Source organism: Microcebus murinus, chromosome 4 (genome assembly GCF_040939455.1).
Source record: "Microcebus murinus isolate Inina chromosome 4, M.murinus_Inina_mat1.0, whole genome shotgun sequence".
NCBI lineage: Eukaryota > Metazoa > Chordata > Mammalia > Primates > Cheirogaleidae > Microcebus > Microcebus murinus.
In genome coordinates this window covers 44,217,735-44,242,706 of record NC_134107.1, presented here as the reverse complement: position 1 = coordinate 44,242,706, position 24,972 = coordinate 44,217,735, and the positions used below count along the sequence as shown (strand labels likewise).

At 39.1% G+C, this 24,972-nt stretch overlaps 1 protein-coding gene across 1 annotated transcript in view; it reads left to right on the top strand.

The window, feature by feature from the left end:
* LOC105879955 (L-lactate dehydrogenase C chain) overlaps positions 1–23,284 on the top strand; it is a 41,462-nt gene extending 18,178 nt beyond the window's left edge. The window contains exons 5-8 of the mRNA XM_012780625.3: positions 6,770–6,943; positions 9,589–9,706; positions 16,065–16,188; positions 23,010–23,284. Of these exons, the coding sequence (XP_012636079.1) occupies positions 6,770–6,943; positions 9,589–9,706; positions 16,065–16,188; positions 23,010–23,174 (581 nt within the window). The 3' untranslated portion in view covers positions 23,175–23,284. The remainder of the gene's footprint in view (positions 1–6,769; positions 6,944–9,588; positions 9,707–16,064; positions 16,189–23,009) is intronic.
* Positions 23,285–24,972: the final 1,688 nt, after the last annotated feature.

The following is a 24,972-nucleotide window of genomic DNA, read 5'->3' as shown; positions in this document are numbered from 1 at the left end:
AATTTAACACCCTTTCATGATACGAACACTTAATAAAATAGGCATAGAAGGAACATACCTAAAAATGATGTAAGCCATATGTGATAGACCCATAGCCAACATCATACTGAGTGGGGAAAAATTGAAAGCATTCCCACTTAGCACTGGAACCAGACACGGCTGCCCACTATCTCCACTTCTATTCAACATAGGGCTGGAAGTCCTGGCTACAGCAATCAGACAGGAAAGTGGAATGAAAAGTATCCAAATAGGGGCAGAAGAGATCAAACTTTCACTGTTTGCTGATGATATTATGATATTATATTATGAAAATTATTATATTATGATATTATATTTAGATATTATATATGTCTTTATATATTGATATTATATTTAGAAAACCCCAAAGATTCAACCAAGAGACTCCTGGAACTGATAAATGAATTTAGTAAACTCTCAGGATACAAAATCTATACAGAGAAATCAGAGGCATTCATATACGCCAACAACAATCAAATTGAGAACCAAATTAAAGACTCAGTTCCTTTCACAATAGCAACAAAGAAATTAAAGTACCTAGGATATACTTAACCAAGGAGGTAAAAGACCTCTACAGGGAGAACTATGAAACACTGAGGAAGGAAATAGCAGAGGATGTAAACAGATGGAAATCCATACCATGCTCGTGGATTGGCAGACTCAACATCATTAAAATGTCTATACTACCCAAACTGATCTACAGATTCAATGCAATACCTATTAAAATCCCATCAGCATTCTTCACAGATATGAAAAAATAATTTTACGCTTTGTATGGAACCAAAGAAGTCTCCGAATATCAAGAGCAATTCTAGGCAACAAAAACAAAATGGGAGGTATTAATATGCCAGATATCAAACTATACTAGAAAGCTGTAGTAATTAAAGCAATCTGGTATTGGCATAAAATTAGGAATATTGACCAGTGGAACAGATCTGAGAATCCTGCTATAAAACCATCCTCATATAGCCATCTAATCTTTGACAAAGCAGACAAAAATATATGCTGGGGAAAAGAATCCCTTTTCAATAAATGTTGCTGGGAAAACCGGATAGCCACTTGTAGAAGGCTAAAGCAGGACCCACACCTTTCACCTGTCACAAAAATTAACTCACGCTGGATAACAGACTTAAACCTAAGGTATGAAACTATTAGAATTCTAGAGGAAAATGTTGGAAACACTCTCCTAGACATCGGCCTTGGCAAAGAGTTTATGAAGAAGTCCCCAAAGGCAATCACAGCAGCAACAAAAATAAATAAATGGGACATGATCAAACTACAAAGCTTCTGCACAGCCAAAGAAACAGTCATGAAAGTAAACAGACAACCTACAGAATGGGAGAAAATTTTTGCATCCTACGCATCCGATAAGGGGCTGAGAACAAGAATATACTTAGAACTCACTAAAATCAGCAAGAAAAAAATAGCTCTATTAAAAAGTGGGCAAAGGACTTGAACAGAAACTTTTCCAAAAAGGACAGAAGAATGGCCAACAAACATATGACAAAATGCTCATCATCTCTAATCATCAGGGAAATGCAAACCAAAACCACAATGAGATATCACTTAACTCCAGTGAGAATGGCCTTTATCAAAAAGTCTCCAAATAACAAATGCTGGCATGGATGTGGAGAGAGGGGAACACTCCTACACTGCTGGTGGGACTGCAAACTAGTTCAACCTCTGTGGAAAGCAATATGGAGATACCTTAAAGCAATACAAGTGAATCTACCATTTGATCCAGCAATCCCATTGCTGGGCATCTACCCAAAAGATCCAATGACACTCTACAGAAAAGACACTTGCACTCGAATATTTATAGTAGCACAATTCATAATTGCAAAGCTGTGGAAACAGCCCAAGTGCCTATCAATCCTAGAATGGATTAATAAAGTGTGGTATATGTATACCATGGAGTATTATTCAACTCTAAGAAACAACGGTCATATAGCACATCTTATATTTTCCTGGTTAGAGCTGGAACCCATACTACTAGGTGAAGTATCCCAAGAATGGAAAAACAAGCACCACATATACTCACCAGCAAACTGGTATTAACTGAGCAGCATCTAAGTGGACACATAGGTACTAGAGTAATAGGGAATTAGACAGGGGGGAGTGGGGAGGGGGGCAGGTATATACATGCATAATGAGTGAGATGTGCACCATCTGGGGGATGGTCATGCTGGAGACTCAGACTTGTGGGGGGAGGGGGGAAAGGGCATTTATTGAAACCTTAAAATCTGTACCCCCATAATATGCCAAAATAAAAAAAAAAAGAATATGTGATATTTGTCTTTCTATGCATGGTTTATTTCTTTTCTTTTTTTCTTTTTTTTTCTTTTTGGAAGACAGGGTCTCATTCTGTTGCCCAGGCTGGAGTGTAGTGGTGCAATGATAGCTCATTGTAGGCTCAAACTCCTGGACTCAAGCAATCCTTCCACCTCAACCTCTTGAGTAGCTGGGACTACAGGCATGTACCACCCCACCTGGCTAATTTTTTACTTTTTGTAGAGATGGGGTTTTGCCATGTTGCCCAGGCTGGTCTCAAACTCCTGGTTTTAAACTATCTTCCCACCTCAGCCTCTGGAAGAGCTGGGATTACCAGCATGAATCACCATGCCTGGCCTGCCTGGCTAATTTCACTTAACATAATATATGCCTTCTTTATTTTCTTATAGCGATGTTTTATAGTTTTCAGGGATAGGTTTTATGCAAATTTTGTTAAATCATCCCTAAATATTTTATATTTTTGATGCTATTATAAAAGTTCTTTACATTTCATTTTTAATTGTTTATTGCTAGTATATATAAATAGTATTGGTTTTTATGTATTGACCTTGTATTTTGAAACATTGCTAAATTCACTTACCAATTCTAGTAATTTTCTCTAAGTTCTATAGGATTTTCTTTGTGCATTATCATGTCATCTACAAATACAGTTTTATTAGTTTTATTCTTCCTTTCCAATTTGAAAACCTATTTATTTTCTTGCCATATTTCACTGGCTAGGATCTCCAATAAAATGCCGAATATGAATAGTGATGAGAGACAAATCTGTATTGCCTTGGAGGCTCATTTCATTCCTCCCTTTGGTACTTTAACAGACTGAGCCAGCCTGTGGAGAGACTGCAATGCTTTATGCAGATAACGGCATAACTGGCATGCAAAGTTGTGTCCAGCCCCCTTCATAGGTAGACAAACATTGGCCCTGAAAATGCGTACTCCTTACTATTGTTCCTAGACCCAGTTATATCTTGATACATTTCTTGTAACTTAGAGAAATTACATGTCCTCTACTCCCTTCAAAGCTACCATGTAGCTGTGTAACATTGGGTGGTGGCTGTGGGGCTCATTCTTTCTCTTGGAGGTGTCTCAAGAGAACATCTAGATTGCAGCCAAGGGAGTCTCCTCTTTACTTGGCCATTTTGTGTACATGCTTTGGAATAATGAGAGTTCACTATACAGAGTGTGCTTTCCTAATTCTCTGCTTCTAAATTTTTCTCCAATAAACTCTATTTTTATCTATGTTCTGTAGTATGTGTCCATGAAGCCCTTGCACATCAAGTGTTGAGAGTGGACATACTTGCCTTATTTCTTATTTTATGGGGAAAAGATTCAGTCTTTCACCGTTGAGGATTATGTTTAATGTTAGTTTTTCATGTAGTTCCCTATTCTCTTTATAGTTGTTGAGAAATGTTTTTAAAAATTACGAATGGGTGTAGTTTTTTTGTCAAATGTTTTTTCCGCATCTGTTGACCTTTTTTCATTACATAATGTCTTTCTTTGTCTCTAACAACAACTTTTGTGATAATGTCTATTTTTTATTGTAACAAAATCACATAATGTAAAATTTACCATTTTAGTATTTTAAAGTATATAGTTCAGTGGCATTAAATACATTAGGTATATTTTCTTCAAACATCACCCCTCTCTAATTCTTGAAGCTTTTCATCACCCCAAATGGAAACCCTGTAGCCATTAAGTAGTCACTTTCCATTCCCCCTCCCTCCATCTTCTGGCAACCACTAATTTGCTTTCTGTCTCTAGATTTGCTGATTCTAGATTTTTAATATAAATGGAATTATATAGCATGCGGCTATTTGTGTCTCACTTCTTTCAGTAAATAATATTTTCAGGGTTCATCCATGTTGCAGCATGCATCAGTACTTCATTCATTTTTTTTTTTTTTTTTTTTGAGACAGAGTCTCACTCTGTTGCCCGGGCTAGAGTGCCATGGCGTCAGCCTAGCTCACAGCAACCTCAAACTCCTGGATTCAAGCGACCCTTCTGCCTCAGCCTCTCGAGTAGGTGGGGCTACAGGCATGTGCCACCATACCTGGCTCATTTTATATATATATATTTTTAGTTGGCCAAGTAATTTCTATTTATAGTAGAGATGGGATATCACTCCTGCTCAGGCTGGTTTTGAACTCCTGACCTCAAGCAATCCTCCTGCCTCGGCCTCCCAGAGTGCTAGGATTACAGGCGTGAGCCACCGTGCCTGGCCTATGACAGTGTAATTTTAATTAATATCAACTTAATTTCAATAGTTCCCCCCCAATTTTGCTTCTATAGAGCTTTGTTACCCCATGCTGTTATTGTCACCAAGTATATATTTATTTATTATATGCTCATAAACCTAGATTTATATTTATTGGCTTATGAGGTTGTCTTGTACATTAGACAGGGAAAAAAGAAGTTCCAAACCGAAAAGTACATTTATAGTATCTTTTGTGTTTATCTATACTGTCTTCTTTATTTCTCCATGTGGATTTGAGTTATTCTCTAGTGTCATTTTATTTCAACCAGAAAGACTCTCTCTTTAGCACTTCTTGTAGGGTAAATCTGCTAATGATGAACTCAGTGTTTATCTACTTGGGAATACCTTAATTTCTCCTTTATTTTTGAAGGATAGTTTTTCCAGATATACAATTCTTGATTGACTTTTTTAGTGCTGTGAATATGTCATCCCACTGCCTCCTGGCCTCTTCGGTTTCTAATGCAAAATCATCTGTTAATCTTACTGAGAATCATTTGTATGTGTTGAGCCTTTTCCCTCTTGCTGCTTTCAAGATTTCCTCTCTGTTTTTGTCTTTTTACAGCCTATGATGTGTCTCTCATTGTGAATTTCCTTGACATTATCTTACTTGAAGTTTGTTGAGCTATTTCGGAGTATAGAATAATCGTTTCATCAAATTTGGGAAGTTTTTGACCAGAATTTCTTCAACTATTCCTTCTTTCTTCCCTTCTTCTCATTTCTGTCCTTCTGGGACTCCCATTGTGTGTATTTTAGTACTCTTATTAGTGTCCTACAAGTCTTACAGGCTCTGTTTATTTTTCTTCATTTTTAAAAATTAAGGTGAAATCCACATAACATACAATTAATAATTTTAAAGTGTACAGTTATGTGGTATATAGTGGGTTCACAGTGTTTTACAACCCAGCTCTTCATTCTTTTTCTTTCTGTTCCTCAGACTAGACATTTTTAATTTACCTATCTTTAAGCCACTGACTCTTTCTTCTGCCTTTTGAATCTGCAGTTGAGCTCTTCTAGTGAGTTTTCATTCAGTTATTGTACTTTTCAGCTTCAGAATTTCTATTTACTTTCCTTTTTATAATTTCTATCTATCTATCGATATTCTCAAACTCCTGACCTTGAGCAATCCACCCGCCTCAGCCTCCCAGAGTGCTAGGATTATAAGCATGAATCACCATGCCCAGCCTCTATTGATATTCTCTATTTGGTGAAACATCATTCTCATATTTTCTTTAGTTCTTCAAACATGGTTTCCTTTATTTCTTTAAACATATTAAAATACTCAATTAAATTATTTAGCTAGTAAGTCTTTGTCAATATCTGGGCTTCCTCAGGGACAGTTCTTATTGATTACTTCTTTTTGTCCTGTGTATGGCCATGTTTACTTGTTTCTTTGCATGCCTCATAATTTTTTGGATATCTTGAAAATTATAATATGAAAACTCTATAAACCAAATTTTATACCCCCCAAAGATTTGTTATTATTGATGCTTGTTGTAGTTGCTATTTGTTTGTTTCATGGGTTTTATGAATTAATTCTGTAAAGTCTGTATTTTTGTGTGTGTGTGCATGGCCACAGAAGTCTTTGTTCCATTTGCTTAATAATCAGCTAATGGTTGGACAAAACTTTCCTGAAATGTCTGTAACCAAAAAGTATCTCCCAACCTTTGCTGGAGAGCTGTGTGTTTCTATAGAGTCATGCCTTTAACACTCAGCTGGACAGTTTAAAACTGCTTTAGCCTTCCCTTCCTGCTTGAACAGAGCCTCAAGGTCAGACAGAGTGAAAGCTTAAGGTCTTCTCATGTTTTCCCTGAGCATGCACAAACCTGCACACAGCTCTGAGCATGTCCATGGCATTATTCTAGGTAGGAGATGCTGATAGTTTAGATGAGGATGTGGGGGGATGGAAAGAAGTCTGGGAGATGCTAAGGAGTTAGAATTAACAGACTGACTATTCGATATATAGATAGGCACATAAAGTATCTCAAAAGAGCATTTTTTGTTTTGTTTTAAAATTCTGGTAGTGAATAATTTAACAGTTTAAAAACTCATGTAAGTAATTATCCATATGTCTTTGTTTATTTGCTACACTTTGAACTCTGTAATGAATCTGTATTTGACTCCAAGGCACTTCATCTATTCATTCAGAAAAGCAAATTAAAGAGAGAAGTTACTATGAATCTTTTTCTAACACTAAATTGTTCTTCCTAGTGGATGTTTTGACATATGTGGTCTGGAAGATAAGTGGTTTACCCGCAACTCGTGTAATTGGAAGTGGTTGTAATCTAGACTCTGCTCGTTTCCGTTACCTAATTGGAGAGAAGTTGGGTGTCCATCCTACAAGCTGCCATGCTTGGGTTATTGGAGAACATGGTGATTCTAGTGGTAAATATAAACCTGTTATCATATGTAACTGCCCTTCTTTTCTCTGATACTGCGTATTTTCTTTAAATTCTATTTTTTTCTGATAATAATATAGCCATATAGCTTTCATTTTGTTGGTATTTCACTGGCATATCTTTTTCTATATCTTTATTTTCAATCCTTTGCATTGTTGATTTAGCAATATCTCATAAAATAGTCCATATAGCTGTTTTAAAAGTCAATATGAGTGTTTCTCTTATCTGGAGCACTTTTTCATTTATTGTGATTTTTTAACAGCTTATAACGATACAATTCACACATCCTAAAATTCAACCATTAAAGTTTATTTATTTTTATTTATTTATTGAGACAGAGTCTCACTTTGTTACCCAGGCTAGAGTAAGTGCCATGGCGTCAGCCTAGCTCACAGCAACCTCAATCTCCTGGGCTCAAGCAATCCTGCTGCCTCAGCCTTCCAAGTAGCTGGAACTACAGGCATATGTCACTATTCACGGCTAATTTTTTCTATATATATTAGTAATATATATTATATATATTAGTTGGCCAATTAATTTCTTTCTATTTATAGTAGAGATGGGGTTCTTGCTCTTGCTCAAGCTGGTTTCGAACTCATGACCTTGAGTAATCCACCCGCCTCGGCCTCCCAGAGTGCTAGGATTACAGGCGTGAGCCACCACGCCCGGCCCATTAAAGTTTATTATTCACTGTTTTTTATATATTCACAGAGTTGTACAACCATGATCTAATTATAGAATATTTTCATCAACTCAGAATGAAACCCCCATTCCTCTACTCACCCTAGCCCCAGGCAACCACTAATCTACTTCTGAGTCTATAGATTTGCTTATTCTGGACTTTTCATATAAATGAAATTATATAATATGTGATTTTAACTATTAAGGCCACATCAACCTCTTTCTTTTCTGAATTTATACGTTTAATCTCTGGTACATAGTTAGAACTTTATATTTCTTACAGTGTTCTTTAATTGTGTCATCTGTGTAAATCTTCTTTCCATAATAGCAATGAACCCATTGAGAATAAAGACCATTTGTTCATTTCTTCAATCATTCATTTATTCAAAATGTTTAATGTGCCCTTCCCTTTTCTTTATACTTCAAGAACCATGGTATAATAAATATTTTTTATTTTATTTGGACAAATACTTCTTTGACTAGTGCCTTAATTTGACTCTGTGGGATTGTGTTATGGTCCTAATGCAGCTCTTCTTTCTGAAGAAAAATTAAAAATAATTAAAAATAATTTCCCAGACATATTTTAATTTCTCACATTTGATATTACATGATTTTATTTTTAGAAAAACAGTATATTCTAATTAGTTTTCATTTGAATATATTTAGTATTCAATTTAGCATGATTTTTCTTTATTTCCTTTCTCTTTTTCTGGTTTCTGTAGGATCTACTTTCTTCAATTTCCTCTACTGCTTGTTTTTTTTTTTTTTTTTTTTTGAGACAGAATCTTGCTCTGTTGCCCAGGCTAGAGTGTCGTGGTATCAGCGTAGCTCACAGCAACCTCAAACTCCTGGGATCAAGAGATCCTCCTGCCTCAGCCTCCTGAGTAGCTCAGACTACAGGCATGTGCCACCATGCCCGGCTAATTTTTTTTTAATATATATATATTTTTTTTAGTTGTCCAGCTAATTTCTTTCTATTTTTTTTAGTAGAGATGGGGTCTTACTCTTGCTCAGGCTGGTCTCGAAGTCCTGAGCTCAAATGATCCGCCTGCCTCGGCCTCCCAAGAGTGCTAAGATTACAGGTGTGAGCCACCGCCCGGCCCTTCTACTACTTACGATTATACATTTATCTTGTAAATGGTTATCTATAAATTGTTAACATTCATACTTGATCTCAAGATGATTTATGTATTTACTCTTCTTTGGAACAATACAAAGACTTTAGAATGCTTCAAGTTTGATCACCTTCTTTCTGTCTTATATTTAATTATTAATTCCTTTTTTGGATCCGTCCTGTTTTTATATCTGCCAAAATAGTTATAATTATTATTGTTTGAATAGTCCATACTTTTTTTGATTTATGTACATGTTTGACAGTTTTATTGGTTATCTTTATTTTCTATATCTAACTTCTTCACCTGGATTCAATTTCTTTCTTTCTGAACTATATCCTCCAGTGTTGTTTATATGAATATGTTTTAGTGTCACCTCATTCTGTAATGACAGTTTAACTGGATATGAGATTGACAGTTTTCATACACACACACACACACACACACACACATATATATATAGTTCTTGTTGAGATAATATTTCTTTGTGTGACTCAGGCTGGTCTCAAACTCCTGGGCTCAAGCATTCCTCCCACCTTAGTCTCCCTAGCTGGGGTTGTGCCCAGCTAATATTTTATCTTTTTTTATCAATGTTTTTCTTTGTGCATTTTGCATGTTGCTTAAAAATGCCTCCCATACTACACAGTTATAAATAAATTCTACATATTTTCTAACACTTCATAATTGTATTTCTTACATTTGCCTCTTTTATGCATTTGAAATTTAGTTTTAGGTGTAGTATAAGATAGTAACCTAACTTAAAAAAAACCAAACACTGAACTGAAACTACTGATGCAATGTTGGGAAGAATAATCATTCTGAGATATGTTTTTTCTAGTGCCATTATGGAGTGGGGTGAATGTTGCTGGTGTTGCTCTGAAGTCTCTGGACCCTAAATTAGGAACTGATTCAGACAAGGAACAGTGGAAAAATATCCATAAAGAAGTTGTTGCAAGGTAATAGTACTCATTCAATTTCTTAATACCGTAATAATCAGTATTTTTCTTTTTTTTTAATTGATATAAGTTCTTGCTCTGTTGCTGGAGTGCAGTGGCACAATCATAGCTCACTGTAACCTCGACTCCTGGGCTCAAGCAATCCTCCTGCCCCAGCCTCCCAAGTTTCTGGGACTACAGGCAAACACCACCATGTCCTGCTAAATTTTTAAAAAACTTTTTTTGTAGAGACGGAGTCTCACCATGTTGCCTAGGTTAGTCATGAACAATAATTAGTCTTAAGAATAATTTTTTTTTTTTGGACACAAAGCCATGACATAAATTTCATAGACAAAAAGTCTGTAGTTGACCTTTGCTTTTTGTGAGATAAGTAACTCTAGGATTCTGAAAATCACTAAATTCAAACTTATGCATGGCTTTATTTTGGGGGTATTTTTCAAAAGGAAAAAGTACTTATTATTTCACAAGAACTCGTATATATTTGAAGGTAATAAAGCATAGTGATTCTGAGCATGGACTTTGGGGCCTGGTTGCTCAGGTTTAAAACCTGGCTTCACCATTTATTAGTGATATGATATTGGGAAATTACTTAACATATCAAAAGCTCAGTTTAACTCATCTTTTTTTTTTGAGACAGAGCCTCACTCTGTTGCCCAGGCTAGAGTGCTGTGGTGTCAGCCTCGCTCACAGCAACCTCCAACTCCTGAGCTCAAGCAATCCTCTTACCTCAGCCTCCCGAGTAGCTGGGACTATAGGCATGCACCAACATGCCCGGCTAATTTTTTTCTATACATTTTTAGTTAGCCAATTAATTTCTTTCTATTTTTAGTAGAGATGAGGTCTCGCTCTTGCTCAGGCTGGTTTCGAACTCCTGACCTTCAGTGATACTCCCGCCTTGGCCTTCCAGAGTGCTAGGATTACAGGCATGAGCCACTACGCCTGGCCTAACTCATCTTTATTTATTTTATTTTATTTTTTTTTTTGAGACAGAGTCTTGCTTTGTTGCCCAGGCTAGAGTGAGTGCCTTGGCATCAGCCTAGCTCACAGCAACCTCAAACTTCTGTGCTCAAGCAATCCTACTGCCTCAGCCTCCCGAGTGGCTGGGACTACAGGCATGTGCCACCATGCCCGGCTGATTTTTTCTATATATATCAGTTGGCCAATTAATTTCTTTCTATTTATAGTAGAGACGGGGTCTCACTCTTGCTCAGGCTGGTTTCGAACTCCTGACCTCGAGCAATCCTCCTGCCTTGGCCTTTCAGAGTACTAGGATTACAGGCATGAGCCACTGTGCCCGGCCTAACTCATCTTTAAAATGGGGATAATTATAGAACTTTCCTTAGGGGGCTAATATGTAAAGCAAATAAGTTAGTACTACATGTAAAATGCTAGAATAGTGCCTGGAACTTATTAAATGTTCATCATATGACTTGATGAAAAGAAACACGAAGCTAATGCAGATGATCAGAAATCAATGAAGCTTTCTTATAAATGAGGTGTCTGACTCCATATACATTAGACTTGAGAGCACACATGATTATCCTTCATGCTTCAGCCAAGTTACATGTTAGTAGAAGTTATATAACTTAAAAATCACTTTGGAGATTCATAACTTGGAATATTATATCTATAAAAGCCACAAGTCTACTGTGGGTATATTATGATAACAACCCTACAAAAATGTGTAAGAATTAGGGCAGAGACTAAAATGCCACATAGTATAACAAAGAAGAGATTATGTGTGAGTTTTTATTCTCTTAGGTGCCCATTAGTTTAAAAAGTTAAAATTATTTTATGATTATAAAAACTAAAATTGCCATCTGTATGTGTATAGAGTTTCAGTTCCGGAAGTTGAAAACATTATAGAGAGGATGGTGGTAATGATTGCACAACAGTGTTAATGTACTTAATGCTATTGAAGTGTACACTTTAAGATGGTTAAGATTGTAAATTTTGCCACAGTTTAAAAAAATGTTTTTAAAAGTACATGACAACTATCATGGTCTGAAGTTCACACTGTCAAACCACCAGGAGATAATAAGTTTTAACCTAGAATTAAGTTTATCTGGCATCGTGAAAGAAAACACAGTATGGAATATCAGCATTTTTTTTTCAGGAGGTATTGCAAATGCTTAGGTATAGCTTCTAGGTCCTGTAACTATATGGAGCATAATCAGTTGCAAGGGATGAAGCAGACCTAGGGCTAGACTACCCCGATACAGAAAAGCTGCTGCCTTTGTTTCTCAGCAGTTTTTAAAATAGTTCTATCACACAGCCCTTAAGGTCTGCATGCTTCCTCCCAGTCTTGATGCAATGCACACATCAAGGGTTTTATAATATCCAGTGCTGATAACCTAGTTCTATTGTGGTTAGTATTCTACACTTAACTAATTTTTGTGCCTAGAAAACTGTGTCACACAAAGGCAAACTCAAGGTCATCTTTCCAGTTACTCCTAGGTTTTTGGAAAGGGTTCATATCCACCATTAGTTAATCCTTTACCTTTAGACCTTGAGTTGTTATCTTTGTATCATCTATTCCTCAGGGTTCCTTTGACAAACATATCTTCAATATTTTACATGTAGAGAAAGACAAGTTAATACACCTACAACCACTGAGATCTATAAGATCCCATAGGTAATAAGAATCCCTTATTAAGTGTTCCCTAATAAGTGTTCTAGTAATCCTTAACCAATTAGACTGTCTTTTCCCCTCCTCTATTATTTACTATCACTTGTGCCTTATTAAAGGTATTGATAGACACATTTAATTATCTAGGCATGGTGGCACATGCCTGTAGTCCCAGCTACTCAGGAGGCTGAGATAGGATGATCTCTTGAGCCTAGGAGTCTTGGGTTGCTGTGAGCTAGGCTGTTGCTACTGCACTAACTCTAGCCTGGGCAACAAAGTGAGACTCTGTCTCAAAAAAGAAAAAAAAAATTATTTTGGTAATTCCTCAGAGGAAAAATCTGTCATCCAGATTCTATTGGTAAGATTTGCCTGCAGTTATCTACTATAGACCTTCCTTCAGCTCATGGACAGTATGCTATCAATCATTCAATCCTTAGGCAGAACCTCCCTCTCTTTCTTTTTACTTACCCCACAGATTCTTGGCCATATTGAATTGAGGACTAATGGTACTTTCGACATCAATCTGCATGGCCTCAAGTAGTGGCTCTGATTTTGTATTGACAGTCAAATCACAGTCCAGGCCCAACTTTTCTGCGCTAAGGTGGTCTATATGCATATGTCCGCCTTATCTTTTGCAACCAAGTGTATATGCACAGTCCTGGGGCTTTTAAACTGTGCCTGGGTTTTTATAGGACTTCCTGATATAAATGATGATGCTGTATGTTCTGTGTTTCCTGTGCTGTATCCATCTTTCCTTTCTTTCCTTTTCTTCTTTTTTTGTTAGAGCCAGGACCTCACTCTGTTGCCCAGGAGTACAGTGGCACAACCATAAGTCCTTGCAGCCTCCATCCTCCTGCCTTAGCCTCCCAAGTAGCTAGGACTATAGGGACACACCACCATACCCAGCTATCCTCTTCTCTTCTCTTCTCTTCTCTTCTCTTCTCTTCTCTTCTCTTCTCTTCTCTTCTCTTCTCTTCTCTTCTCTTCTCTTCTCTCTTCTCTCTTCTCTCTTCTCTCTTCTCATTTTTATTTTTTTGAAACAGAGTCTTGTTCTGTTGCCCTGGATAGAGTGCAGTGGTATCATCACAGCTCACCGCAATCTAAAACCCCTGGGTTCAAGTGATCCTCCTCCCTCAGCCTCTTGAAAAATTAAGATTGTAGGTATGCACCACTATACCTGGCTAATTTTTTATTTTATTTTATTTTTTTTTGAGACAGAGTCTCACTCTGTTGCCCAGGCTAGAGTGAGTGCCATGACGTCAGCCTAGCTCACAGCAACCTCAAACTCCTGGGCTCAAGCGATCCCCCTGCCTCAGCCTCCCGAGTAGCTGGGACTACAGGCATGCACCACCATGCCTGGCTAATTTTTTCTATATATATTAGTTAGCCAATTAATTTCTTTCTATTTATAGTAGAGACGGGGTCTCGCTCTTGCTCAGGCTGGTTTTGAACTCCTGACTCCCGCCTCGGCCTCCCAGAGTGCTAGGATTACAGGCATGAGCCACTGCGCCCAGCCAATTTTTTATATTTTTGTAGAGTTGTGCTCACACTGTTGCTCAGGATGGTCTTGAACTTCTGAGCTTAAGCAATCTTTCTGCTTCTTGGCCTCCCAGAGTGCTAGGATTACAGGCATGAACCACTGTACCCAGCCTAATTTTTAAATTTTTTGTGGGGATAGAGTCTTGCTATGTTGCCCAGGCTGGTCTTAAACTCTTGGCATCAAGAAATCTTCCTCAGCCTCCCGAAATGCTGGGGTTACAGGCGTGAGCCACTGTGTTTGGCTCCTGTATCTTTTCTTCTTTTATTTTTTGAGACAGAGTCTCGCTTTGTTGCCCAGGCTAGAGTGAGTGCTGTGGCGTCAGCCTAGCTCACAGCAACCTCAAACTCCTGGGCTCAAGCAATCCTACTGCCTCAGCCTCCCAAGTAGCTGGGACCACAGGCATGTGCCACCATGCCTAGCTATTTTTTCTATATATATTAGTTGGCCAATTAATTTCTTTCTATTTATAGTAGAGACGGGGTCTCGCTCTTGCTCAGGCTGGTTTTGAACTCCTGACCTTGAGCGATCCACCCGCCTCGGCCTCCCAGAGTGCTAGGATTACAGGCGTGAGCCACCGCACCCGGCCTCCTCCTTTCTTAAAGCTAAATACACTCAGTGCTAAACTAAAACCTCTTTGTCCTATGAGTTTGACTGTTGAGTCAAATGTGAGACCACTGTTGGTGGCAATGCAAAAATATAATACCTACTTATTATGTATTATAAGAACATTTTATTATAAGAAAATTCAGGCTGGGAATTCAGGCTTGAACTCAGGAGTTTGAGACCAGCCTGAGCAAGAGCAAGACCCTGTCTCTACTAAAAAAATAGAAAGAAATTAGCTGGACAACTAAAAAGAAATATATACAAATTTAGCCGGACATGGTGGCACATGCCTGTAGTCCCAGCTACTTGGGAGGCTGAGACAGGAGGATTGCTTGAGCCCAGGAGTTTGAGGTTGCTGTGAGCTAGGCTGACACCACAGCACTCTAGCCTGGGCAACAGAGACTCTGTCTCAAAAGAAAAAAAGAAGAAAATTCAGAAAAGTAGAACGAAGGCTCACCTATTTTTAACTTATTACCTCTGAAAAATAAAAAAAGAAAAGGTTAATCTGTAAACCTGCCAGGCACTGTCACTCAAAAATAATCACTATTCATAATTTGGTAGATTGATACAATTCTAATGTTTATATAAAATTTTATGTTTTAGGCTGGGCATGGTGGCTCACACCTGTAATCCCAGCACTTTGAGAGGCCAAGGCTGGAGGATCTCTTGAAGTCAAGTGTTCAAGACCAGCCTGAGTAACATAGTGACACATAAGACCCCATTTCTACAAAAACAAAAAACCAAAAAAAACCCAAAAAAATTAGCCATGCATGGTGATGGTGCATACTTGTGGTCTCAACTACTGTGGAGGCTGAGGTGGGAAGATCACTGGAGCCCAGGAGTTCGAGGCTGCAGTGAGCTATGAATCCTGCCAGTACATCCCAGCCTTAACAGAGCAAGACCCTGTCAAATTTCAAAAAAAAAAAAAAAAAAATTATGTTTTTTTGTAAGCCAGAGATATTAAGTGCCTAATGTTTGGGACTGTACTGTTTTCCTTTCAAAACCATGAACATTATTCCATATCCATTTATTATGGATTTAATGATATATTCTTAGGAAAAGTATGTCCACATGGCTTACAACTATATAAAGTTACATTTCCATGCTAGTAACAATTTTAAATTGTTGGAGAGATTTATATGGTAACTTGCTTTCTTTTTTCTTTTTTTTTTTGCTGCTGGGATATGCTAAAGCATATATGGTAACTTTTAGGGTAATTAGTTGCCATGTTTGGCTATTTAACAATACAAAACAATACCAAAATATTACAGCTAATTTCATGTTGAGAGGTACATATGTCCTAGTATTCTGCCTTTATGATAATAGAAGGGTGAATTAATTCTTTTTTTTATGGACTTCCTGTCCTGAAATGAATTAATTCTTAAAGTTAGTAGTGAAGTTTTATGAGAATAATACAGAAAATTTTATTGCCTATTTATAAATAATTTCTAAAAGAAGCCTCTGAGAAAATTTTAATAGAGTAGCTTTGGCATATAGATTGCTTCAAAATAGGTGCTTGAAGAATATTATGTTTTCTCTGAGTTGACTTCTCATGAATTTTATTTCCTTACTTTGTGTACTTGCAGTGCCTATGAGATTATCAAACTGAAGGGGTATACCTCTTGGGCTATCGGACTATCTGTGACGGATTTGGCAAGATCAATTTTGAAAAATCTTAGGAAAGTGCATCCAGTTTCTACTTTGGTTAAGGTAGGCTTAAATTAAATCTTCATTTATCATTCTTTCCTTTAATATTTATTGAGTCCCTCCTATATGTCAGACAGTGTACAAGATATTGAGGATATTATAATGATGAACAAAAAAGACAGTGACTCTGACATCATAGAGTTTAATGAAAGAAATGAACTTCACAAAACAATTACAAAAGCAAATATATGATAAATTGTGATAAATGCTGTGATGAAAAACTATGAAGTGCTATACAACAGGTGAATTTATCATGGGGAAGGGGCATGGGAAGACTTCCTACAGACATAAAATATGGCCTCACCCAAGGAATGAGTAGGTGTTAATTTCAAAGCCTGGACTAATATTCCAAGCAGAGGGAACACATGTGCAGAGGATCTAAACAGATGCAAGTCGAGAACACTTGAGGATCTGAAAAAAAGTTCATTTATTGAAATGTAGAGAGCAAAGGGAAGAGTACATTATGAGGCTGAAAAAGTAAGTGGGGACAGTCCACCAAAAGCCTTATAAAGGGCTTTGAGGCCTTGCCTTAAGAGCAGTGGAAAGCAAGGGACTGGAAATTTTTTATGTTAAAAAGATTTTTGTGGCTATGATGGACAGAACACATTTGAAGAGGAGATGAGTAGATGTAGGGAAACTTGTTAAGAGGCTATGCAGTAGTTCCGAATAGAGAGGATGGTGGTAGTAGAGGGGAAGAGAAGGGGACAAATTTGAGATGCACTGTATTTAGGAGGTAAAATTCATAGGACTTGATCATGGAATGAGTGGGATGTGAGGGAGAGAGAGATCATTCTTAGGTTTCTATTTTGCATACTTAGATAGATGGTAATCTCATTCACTGAGGAAGGGAATGCTCAAAGAGAAGCAGATTTGAAGGTCTTGTTTGTAGTTTTGGGCAAGTTGAATTTCAGATGCCTTTGAAATATCTGAGCGGAAATAGGTAGTTGAGTCCAAGCTTCTGGAACTCATAAAAGAGTTTTGGGTTGGAGTTATAATTATGAGCATGATCAGCATATAAACAATATATTAGGACTGTTAGATAAAAGCTATAGAAGCCACCTCAAACTTGCTTAAGGAAAAAATATATATATACTATACATATGTATATGCTCATGTAACTGAAATGCTGAGGAGGTGTTCAGGTGCTCAAAGTATGTTTTCTGTCCATTCTCTTGGCTCCTCTCCTCACTCTATTGCCTTCCATCTCATGAGGACATTTTCCACGGGGCAACAAAGATGGCTCCCAGGCCAGTACCGTGGCTCCACCTATAATCCCAGCACTTCGGGAGGCTGAGGCAGGATGATCGCTTGAGGCCAGGAGTTCAAGACCAGCCAGAGCAATATGGCGAGACCCCATCTCTATAAAAAATACAAAAATCAGCTGGTGTAGTGGTGTACTCCTGTAGTTGCAGCTTCTTGGGAGGCTGAGGCAGGAGGATCACTCAAGTCCAGGAGTTTGAGGTCGCAGTGAGCTGTGATGATGCCATTCTACTCTAGCTGGGGCAACAGAACAAGACCCTCTTTTTTTTTTTTTTTTTTTGAGACAGAGTTTCACTTTGTTGCCTAGGCTAGAGTGAGTGCCGTGGCATCAGCCTAACTCACAGCAACCTCAAACTCCTGGGCTCAAGCAATCCTCCTGCCTCAGTCTCCCGAGTAGCTGGGACTACAGGCATGCACGACCATGCCCGGCTAATTTTTTCTATATATATTAGTTGGCCAATGAATTTCTTTCTATTTATAGTAGAGACGGGGTCTTGCTCTTGCTCAGGCTGGTTTTAAACTCCTGACCTCGAGCAATCTGCCCGCCTCGGCCTCCCAGAGTGCTAAGATAACAGGCCTGAGCCACCATGCCTGGCAAGACCTTTCTCTTTAAAAAAAAAAAAAAAAGATGACTCCCAGTACCTGCAGATTTAGAGCCTGTAATCTCAGGTCCCTGCCTCTCCTTTTGCCCATACTAATTTCTAGATAATTGCCTTTTCTGGAATCACATACCCACTCCTTTGATACCTGTCAGCTGGGGGGAGAGATAGTCCCCAAAAAGAAAAGAGGTCTGTCAACAAAAAAAGAGGAAGAGATGTTAGACACATAAAGACAACAGATATCCCTTACATATGGTAACTGAAGCTGTACATTTTAATGAGCTTGTGTATGGAGGGTCTATAAAGTGAGAAGAAAGATTGAGATTGAGCCTTGAGGAATTCCAATATTAAAAGTTGAATTTATAGTGGGATTCCACAAAGGTGACTGAGAAGTAAGTGGTAGCCAGAGAGTTAAAAGAAAAACTAGGAGAACATGAAATCATGTTAACCAAGAGAAAGGAGGGTGCTTTAAGATGGAAGAATTGGTCTTTTTGTGTTGATTGATGTTGTGAAGTCATATTAAATGAGGATTAAAAATTTCAGTAGGACAAAGTGACAGAGGTCAGTGATAACCTCAGCAGAAACTATTTAATGAAGTAATAGAATTGAGAACCCAATTGGAGTACACCAGGCTTTTCTCAATCTTGGCATTATTGACATCTTGGCTGGATAATTTTTCATTTTGGGAGGGCCATTCTAGGCATTGTGGGATGTTAGTGGCATCTCTGGCCTCTATTCATTTAGCTGCCAGTAGCATACCTTTTCCCCTAACTGTGACAATCAAAAATGTCTCAAGATATTGCCAAACGTCCCTGGGGAGACAAAATCACCTCTGTTTGAGAACCACTGGAGTAGACCGAGGAAATTCAGACAAGTGTAAACAGCTATTTTTAGGTATTTGGCTATGAAGGTAAGGAAAGAGAGCAGTAATTAGAGAAGGAAATCAGGATAATTATTTTTTAAAGCAGAGGTACAGATGGTAAAGATCAGGTACCAAGGGAGAGATTCAACATGTAATGAGCAGAAGGGGATGGGACCAGAGCAGAGGTGGAGGTGTTAGCCTAGAGAGGAGGAGGGACGTCTATCTGTTGTAACAGGAGGTAACAGAGAGGATGGGTACTGATGCATATGGATTTATAAATTTGGCATTGGAAGCATCCAATGCCTTTTATCTTTTTAGTGAAAGGAGACAAAATCATCTGCTTAGAGTCAGGGGAGGCATAGGAAAGTCCAGAGATTCAAGAAAAATTTTAAATAGTCTTTGTAGATAATGAGAAAGAAGATTTGATTTTTTTTAAAAAAAGCAGAATTACTGTCAGAGTAGGTAAGCATTAATTTATAATATTACATTTCTAATGTAAGTTAAAGATTAACTGTGTTATATAGTTTTTTCCAGTGACCTGAGTGCAGAAATAGAGAAAACAGATAGCTGAATTCATTCAGGTTTGGGTTTTACTGGCAGAGTATGAAAGAAAAAGAAAGAGAGAGACAGAGACATTGGGGAATGGGGGGAAAGAGAGATTGAGAGAGAGAGGTGCATGCAGTTTTGGTTTGTACACATGTAGAAAATGGGTTTAACCTTCTGCTCAAGAATCACAGACAAGTTAAAGACTTTTGCCCTTGAATGTGATCTATATACACATGAATAAATCTTTAAAAATAATGAAGAATTTAAGAAACATTAATAAAAACTAAACATTAAAATGGGCAAAGGGGATTAGGGTATTGCAAAAGGGTTAAAGAATGATGGATCATGGAATCTAAGTTAGTATGGAGGGACCCATAACAAGGGCCAGAGTAGGATAATTGGAGTGGAGGAGAAGGACCCATGAGCTAAAGAAGGCAAGAAACTGGGAAGAAAGGGAATTGGTTGGATTATCCACATGCACAATGAAGTCAACAAGGATAATGGCAGAAATTGGGATACACAGGGAAGACTGTGAGCCATGTGTCAACGTCTTTTGTGAATGAGATGGAATAACCAGGTACTGGGAGGTTAGTAGATGGTCCTTAGAAAGGAGGCAAGAGCTGAATACAATGAGCCTCAAAAACTGAGGGATATTATGTTTTTTTTTGTTTGAGATGGAGTCTTGCTCTGTCACTTGGGCTAGAGTGCTGTGGCGTCAGCCTAGCTCACAGCAACCTCAGCTCTTGGGATCAAGCGATTCTCCTGCCTCAGCCTCCTGAGTAGCTGGGATTATAGGTGAGAGCCACCATGCCCAGCCAATTTTTCTATTTTTAGTAGAGATGGGCTCTGCTCTTGCTCAGGCTGGTCTCAAACTTCTGAGCTGAAGGCATCCTCCTGCCTTGGTCTCCCAGAGTGCTAGGATTACAGGCATGAGCCACCATGCCTGGCCCCAATGTTTTGTTTTCACAAGAGTAGGTGTTTAATGATTTGGAAGGGACAATGAAGAGTACACAGGGGATACCATACACCATTCTCTTTTGAGGATGCGAAAGCTGTGGAAAATAAGCATCTACCCCTCTAGGGCTCCTGAGGAAGAGTCAGGGAAGTGTCAAACGAGTGGACTGAGGACAGATTGAGTATTATGGGTATTTAACAGCCTTTACTGAACAAAGCAATGGATGAGTTATATTTTATAGGAAACACTTAAACATTTGACATTAAGAGCAGATCATTTCTTCATTTGTATACTCTTTTCTTTTTTTCTAGTTACTTCATTTTTACTACACATTTTCAGCACACAAATCAAGATGCAGTTTATTTCACATTAATATTAATATGTTAATATGATTTTTTATCAAATAAATAGGGAATTCTCTTTAAAGAACCATTACCATACTTCATGGCCAGTCCAAGAGAAAATGAGAGCACATTTTAATATATCCAGGGAATATCACTAACCAGGCATAAAGCTTAAAGGGGAAAAGGCAGGCTAGGGGGTGGCAGCAGGTCATGGTTAGCGCGATTAGCACACAAGGCCAGGCCAGGCCCCAGGGGTCAGGGGCCCTTGTTCCCAGCCCACCTAGCAGCATGATGGATGGACCTGAATTCTCCAATTCCAGTCTGAGGTACCCCTTCTAGGGTGAAGAGAGTTGACAGAGGTGGATGGAAAGAAATTCCAGAAACAGTAATAGGGAAGCAGAGGGGCTTCTTCCCTAGACACAGTGGCCTTGTCCCTGATGACACCCCTGGAAGCTCATGTTAAAGCTCCAAGAGTCACACAGAGGTGGCAATGGAATGATCAAGAATAGGGAAGTCGATCCTTGCTGTGGCGAGCCAGTAAAAAAAAATAAAATAAAAAAAAAAAAAGAATAGGGAAGTCGAGTATGACTGTGGCTGGAGCCTGGTGAGTGGAATGTGGACGACAGTCTGATGGGACAGTAGCCTTCCACAGCTAGGCACAGACCAAAGTGGAGGGGATGTGAGCAGGGCCTGGCAGGGGCCCTGAGGGATGTCACGTGGTTGATCTGATGGCCATGAGGTTGAGTGTAAAGCAGCTGTGACAGTGAGGGAGCTGGACTGCGGTGCAGAAGGTAACCAGAGTCCCTCTGTGGGGAGAAGCTGCTAGACCAAAACAGGAACAAGGGGCACACCCTGTGCTCCTGGGGAAAGCCCCAGAGATGGTGAGAGGGAAGTATGGTGAACAGCGGGGAGGGCTCTGTGCTAGCATGGGAAACTGGGAGGCACTGCTGGAGTCATGGGGGCTCTCCCTTCCCTCACCATTAGATCCTGGTGACTATTTATAATTAGATCTGGAGGAAGAACAAGGCCCTTCCATCTCCCACAATCCCAGACTCAGCCCCCCTGGAAGGGGCAAAGAGTGATGTGGGAGGGAGGTATGAGGGGTCTACTGAGTCTTCTTATCTTCCAGGGCTGGGTTGTGGGGAGGCAGTACCGAGGTGGCAGCGTCTGGTATGTGTGCATTTAGATGTGGTGTGGGTTAGGTTGTAATAGGCTCTGGCAGCTGCTCTTGGCTTTGGCTGCAGGAGTGGAGGGAATATTGGGACTTCTGAATGGAGTTTCCATGGGCCCAGGATAGGGCAGTGGCGTGAGGCTGCACCCATCCCATGGCACTGTCCATGATGGAAGGTGGAGGTGGTGCATAGAAGTACAGATGGGCAGGAGTACATTCCATTGCAACTGGTGAGGGGAAAGATGTAGGTCTTGCTGGGCGTGTAAGAAGATCCATTGGCTCTACGGGGGGGGGGGGGCATCAGCTCTGGAGGCTTCAAATGCCACCTGTAGCATCTGTTGTCCAAACTCAGTGGTACTCCCTGCTATAAAGGTACAAAACAGAGACTTCCCAGTCACCTTCTACACCAAACAGGATGTTTGATCTCATAGTCCTTCATCAGTGAAATGGCATCAGGAAGGACTGAGTGGCATCCTTCCTCTTGGATAGAAATGACCTGGTAAGGGGTAGATTGTATCTTTCTTGGTCCTTATTTTTTTTTTTTTTTTTGAGACAGTGTCTCACTCTGTCACCTGGGCTAGAGTGCAGTGGTCAGTGGTGTCATCACAGCTCATTGCAACCTCAAATTCCTGGGCTCAAGCAATCCTCCTGCCTCAGCCTCCCAAGTAGCTGGGACTACAAGTGAGCACCACCATGCCCAACTGATTTTTCTATTTTTTGCACAAATGGAGTCTTGCTCTTGCTCAGGCTGGTCTCAAACTCCTGGCCACAAGCTTTCCTCCACCCTCAGCCTCCCAAAGTGCTAGGATTACAGGCATGAGCCACTGCACCTAGCCCCCTTCTTGATTCTTTTAAAGGCCTCTGGCGTGTTCTTCTTGTCACTGAATGTAAGTTCCACATCATACTTGTATGAGACATACATGGGACATAAGGATGCTCTCACTTTTGCTGACAACTACTTTGCAACCCTCCAAGTGATTCTTGTTGAACCATAGTCTCCCCTATGTAAGGATACTCTTATTCTGAAGCTTGCACAGCTGCTTGTCCATATCAGGTTACTGAACAATAATCTAATCTTACATTTCAGGGATTATATGGAATAAAAGAAGAAATATTTCTCAGTATCCCTTGCATCTTGAGTCGGAATGGTGTCTCAGATGTTGTGAAAATTAACCTGAATTCTGAGGAGGAGACCCTTTTCAAGAAGAGTGCAAATACACTTTGGAATGTCCAAAAGGATCTAGAGCTTTAAAGCCTTTTAATGTTCCACTGTTTTATAGAACAGAAGATAGAAGACTGTATATTTTACATTATAAAAGTATTTCCATCTGATCTGTAAAAAATAAAAAAAATTGTAGAAGACCTATGACATAAATCCAATCTTTCAAGGTTAGAAAAAAGAAACTGCAAACAGATTTCTCCTCTTTATGAATCCTTTATAGCTCTAGTCATGTGATAGTCTGTACAGGTGTAAGCTATACTTGTGAAGTATGTCATACATGTAAGAGTTGCCTTCAGGTGAAGTAGAATATATAATATAGAATTTTTAATCCTTCTTACAAAACAACAAGCCCAGCTGGGTGTGGTGGCTCACCCCTATAATCCTAGCACTCTGGGAGGCTGAGGGGAAGTGGGAGGATCACTTGAGCTCAGGAGTTCCAGACCAGCCTGAGCAAGAATGACACACCGTCTCTACTAAAAATAGAAAAATTAGCCAGGTGTGGTAGCTCACATCTATAGTCCCAGCTACTTAGGAGGCTGAGACAGGAGGATTGCTTGAGCCCAGGAGTTTGGGGTTGCAGTGAGCTATGATGATGACATTTCACTTTAGCTAGGGGCGACCAAGCAAGACTCTGTCTCAAACAAAACAAAACAAACAACAACAACAAAAAAACCAAGCCCTTTATCTAGCATTGAAATTTCTTTTCTTCCTTTTTTGTTTTTGTTTTAGAGATAGGGTCTTGCTCTGTCCCCAGGCTGGAGTGTAGTGGCTTGATCATAGCTCTCTGCAGTCTTGAACTTTGGAGTTTGAACCATCCTCCTGCCCCAGCCTCCCAAGTATCTAGAACTACAGGCACATGCCACCATGCCAGGCTAATTAAAAAAAATTTTTTTTTTGTAGAGATGGAGTCTTACTATGTAGCTCAGGCTGTTCTCAAACTCCTGGTCTCAAGTGATCTTCCTGGCTCAGCCTCCAACAAAAGTGCTGGGATTACAGGTGTGAGCCACCTGGGCTAGAGTGCAGTGGCATCATCACAGCTCACTGCAACCTCAAACTCCTGAGCTCAGGTGATCCTCCTGCCTCAGCCTCCTGAGTAGCTGGGACTTAAGCTAATTTTTCTATATATATATATATTTTTTTTTTTTTTGTAGAGACAGGGGTCTTGCTCTTGCTTGGGCTAGTCTTGAACTCTTGAGCTCAAGCAATCCTCCTGCCTTGGCCTCCCAGAGTGCTAGGATTATAGGCATAAGCCACCATCCATGCCTTGTTACTTATTTTTAAGAAGATATATATCAGAAAACATAGATATAACTTTATGATGTAAAAATTTTAAACGAGATGATATATTCAACTCTGCAAGTATTATAGCAATTCATATAAACTCAAATAATTGATTTTGATGTCTCAGTTGAAACAGTACGCAGGAGCTTAGACCATCTTCTGGTTCATTTGTTTAGTAAACTACTATATTTGCTATGTTATGGTCATGAGGTCAATAAGATATCTCTACCCTTAAGTATCCACAATGAGCATTTAGGGTACCTCAACTAATTGATTATTGACTAATGCTTGATAACAGTCAATTGGTAGCTCCTTTTTGGTGTACAAGGTAGGAGTACATGTGCTTCTTGTGATTTATATAGTATAAACATATACATATATATCTATATATATTTCCTTGATTCTACAAAGACTTTAAGGCAGCTATAGGAAATATACCGTGAAACAAATTCTGACAAATTAGGACCAAGGTAATTTGCAAATTAGGACAGGATCAGTGGGAAAAATTAGAAGGCAGATATGCAGGCCCTGAGGACTTCCATGGTTC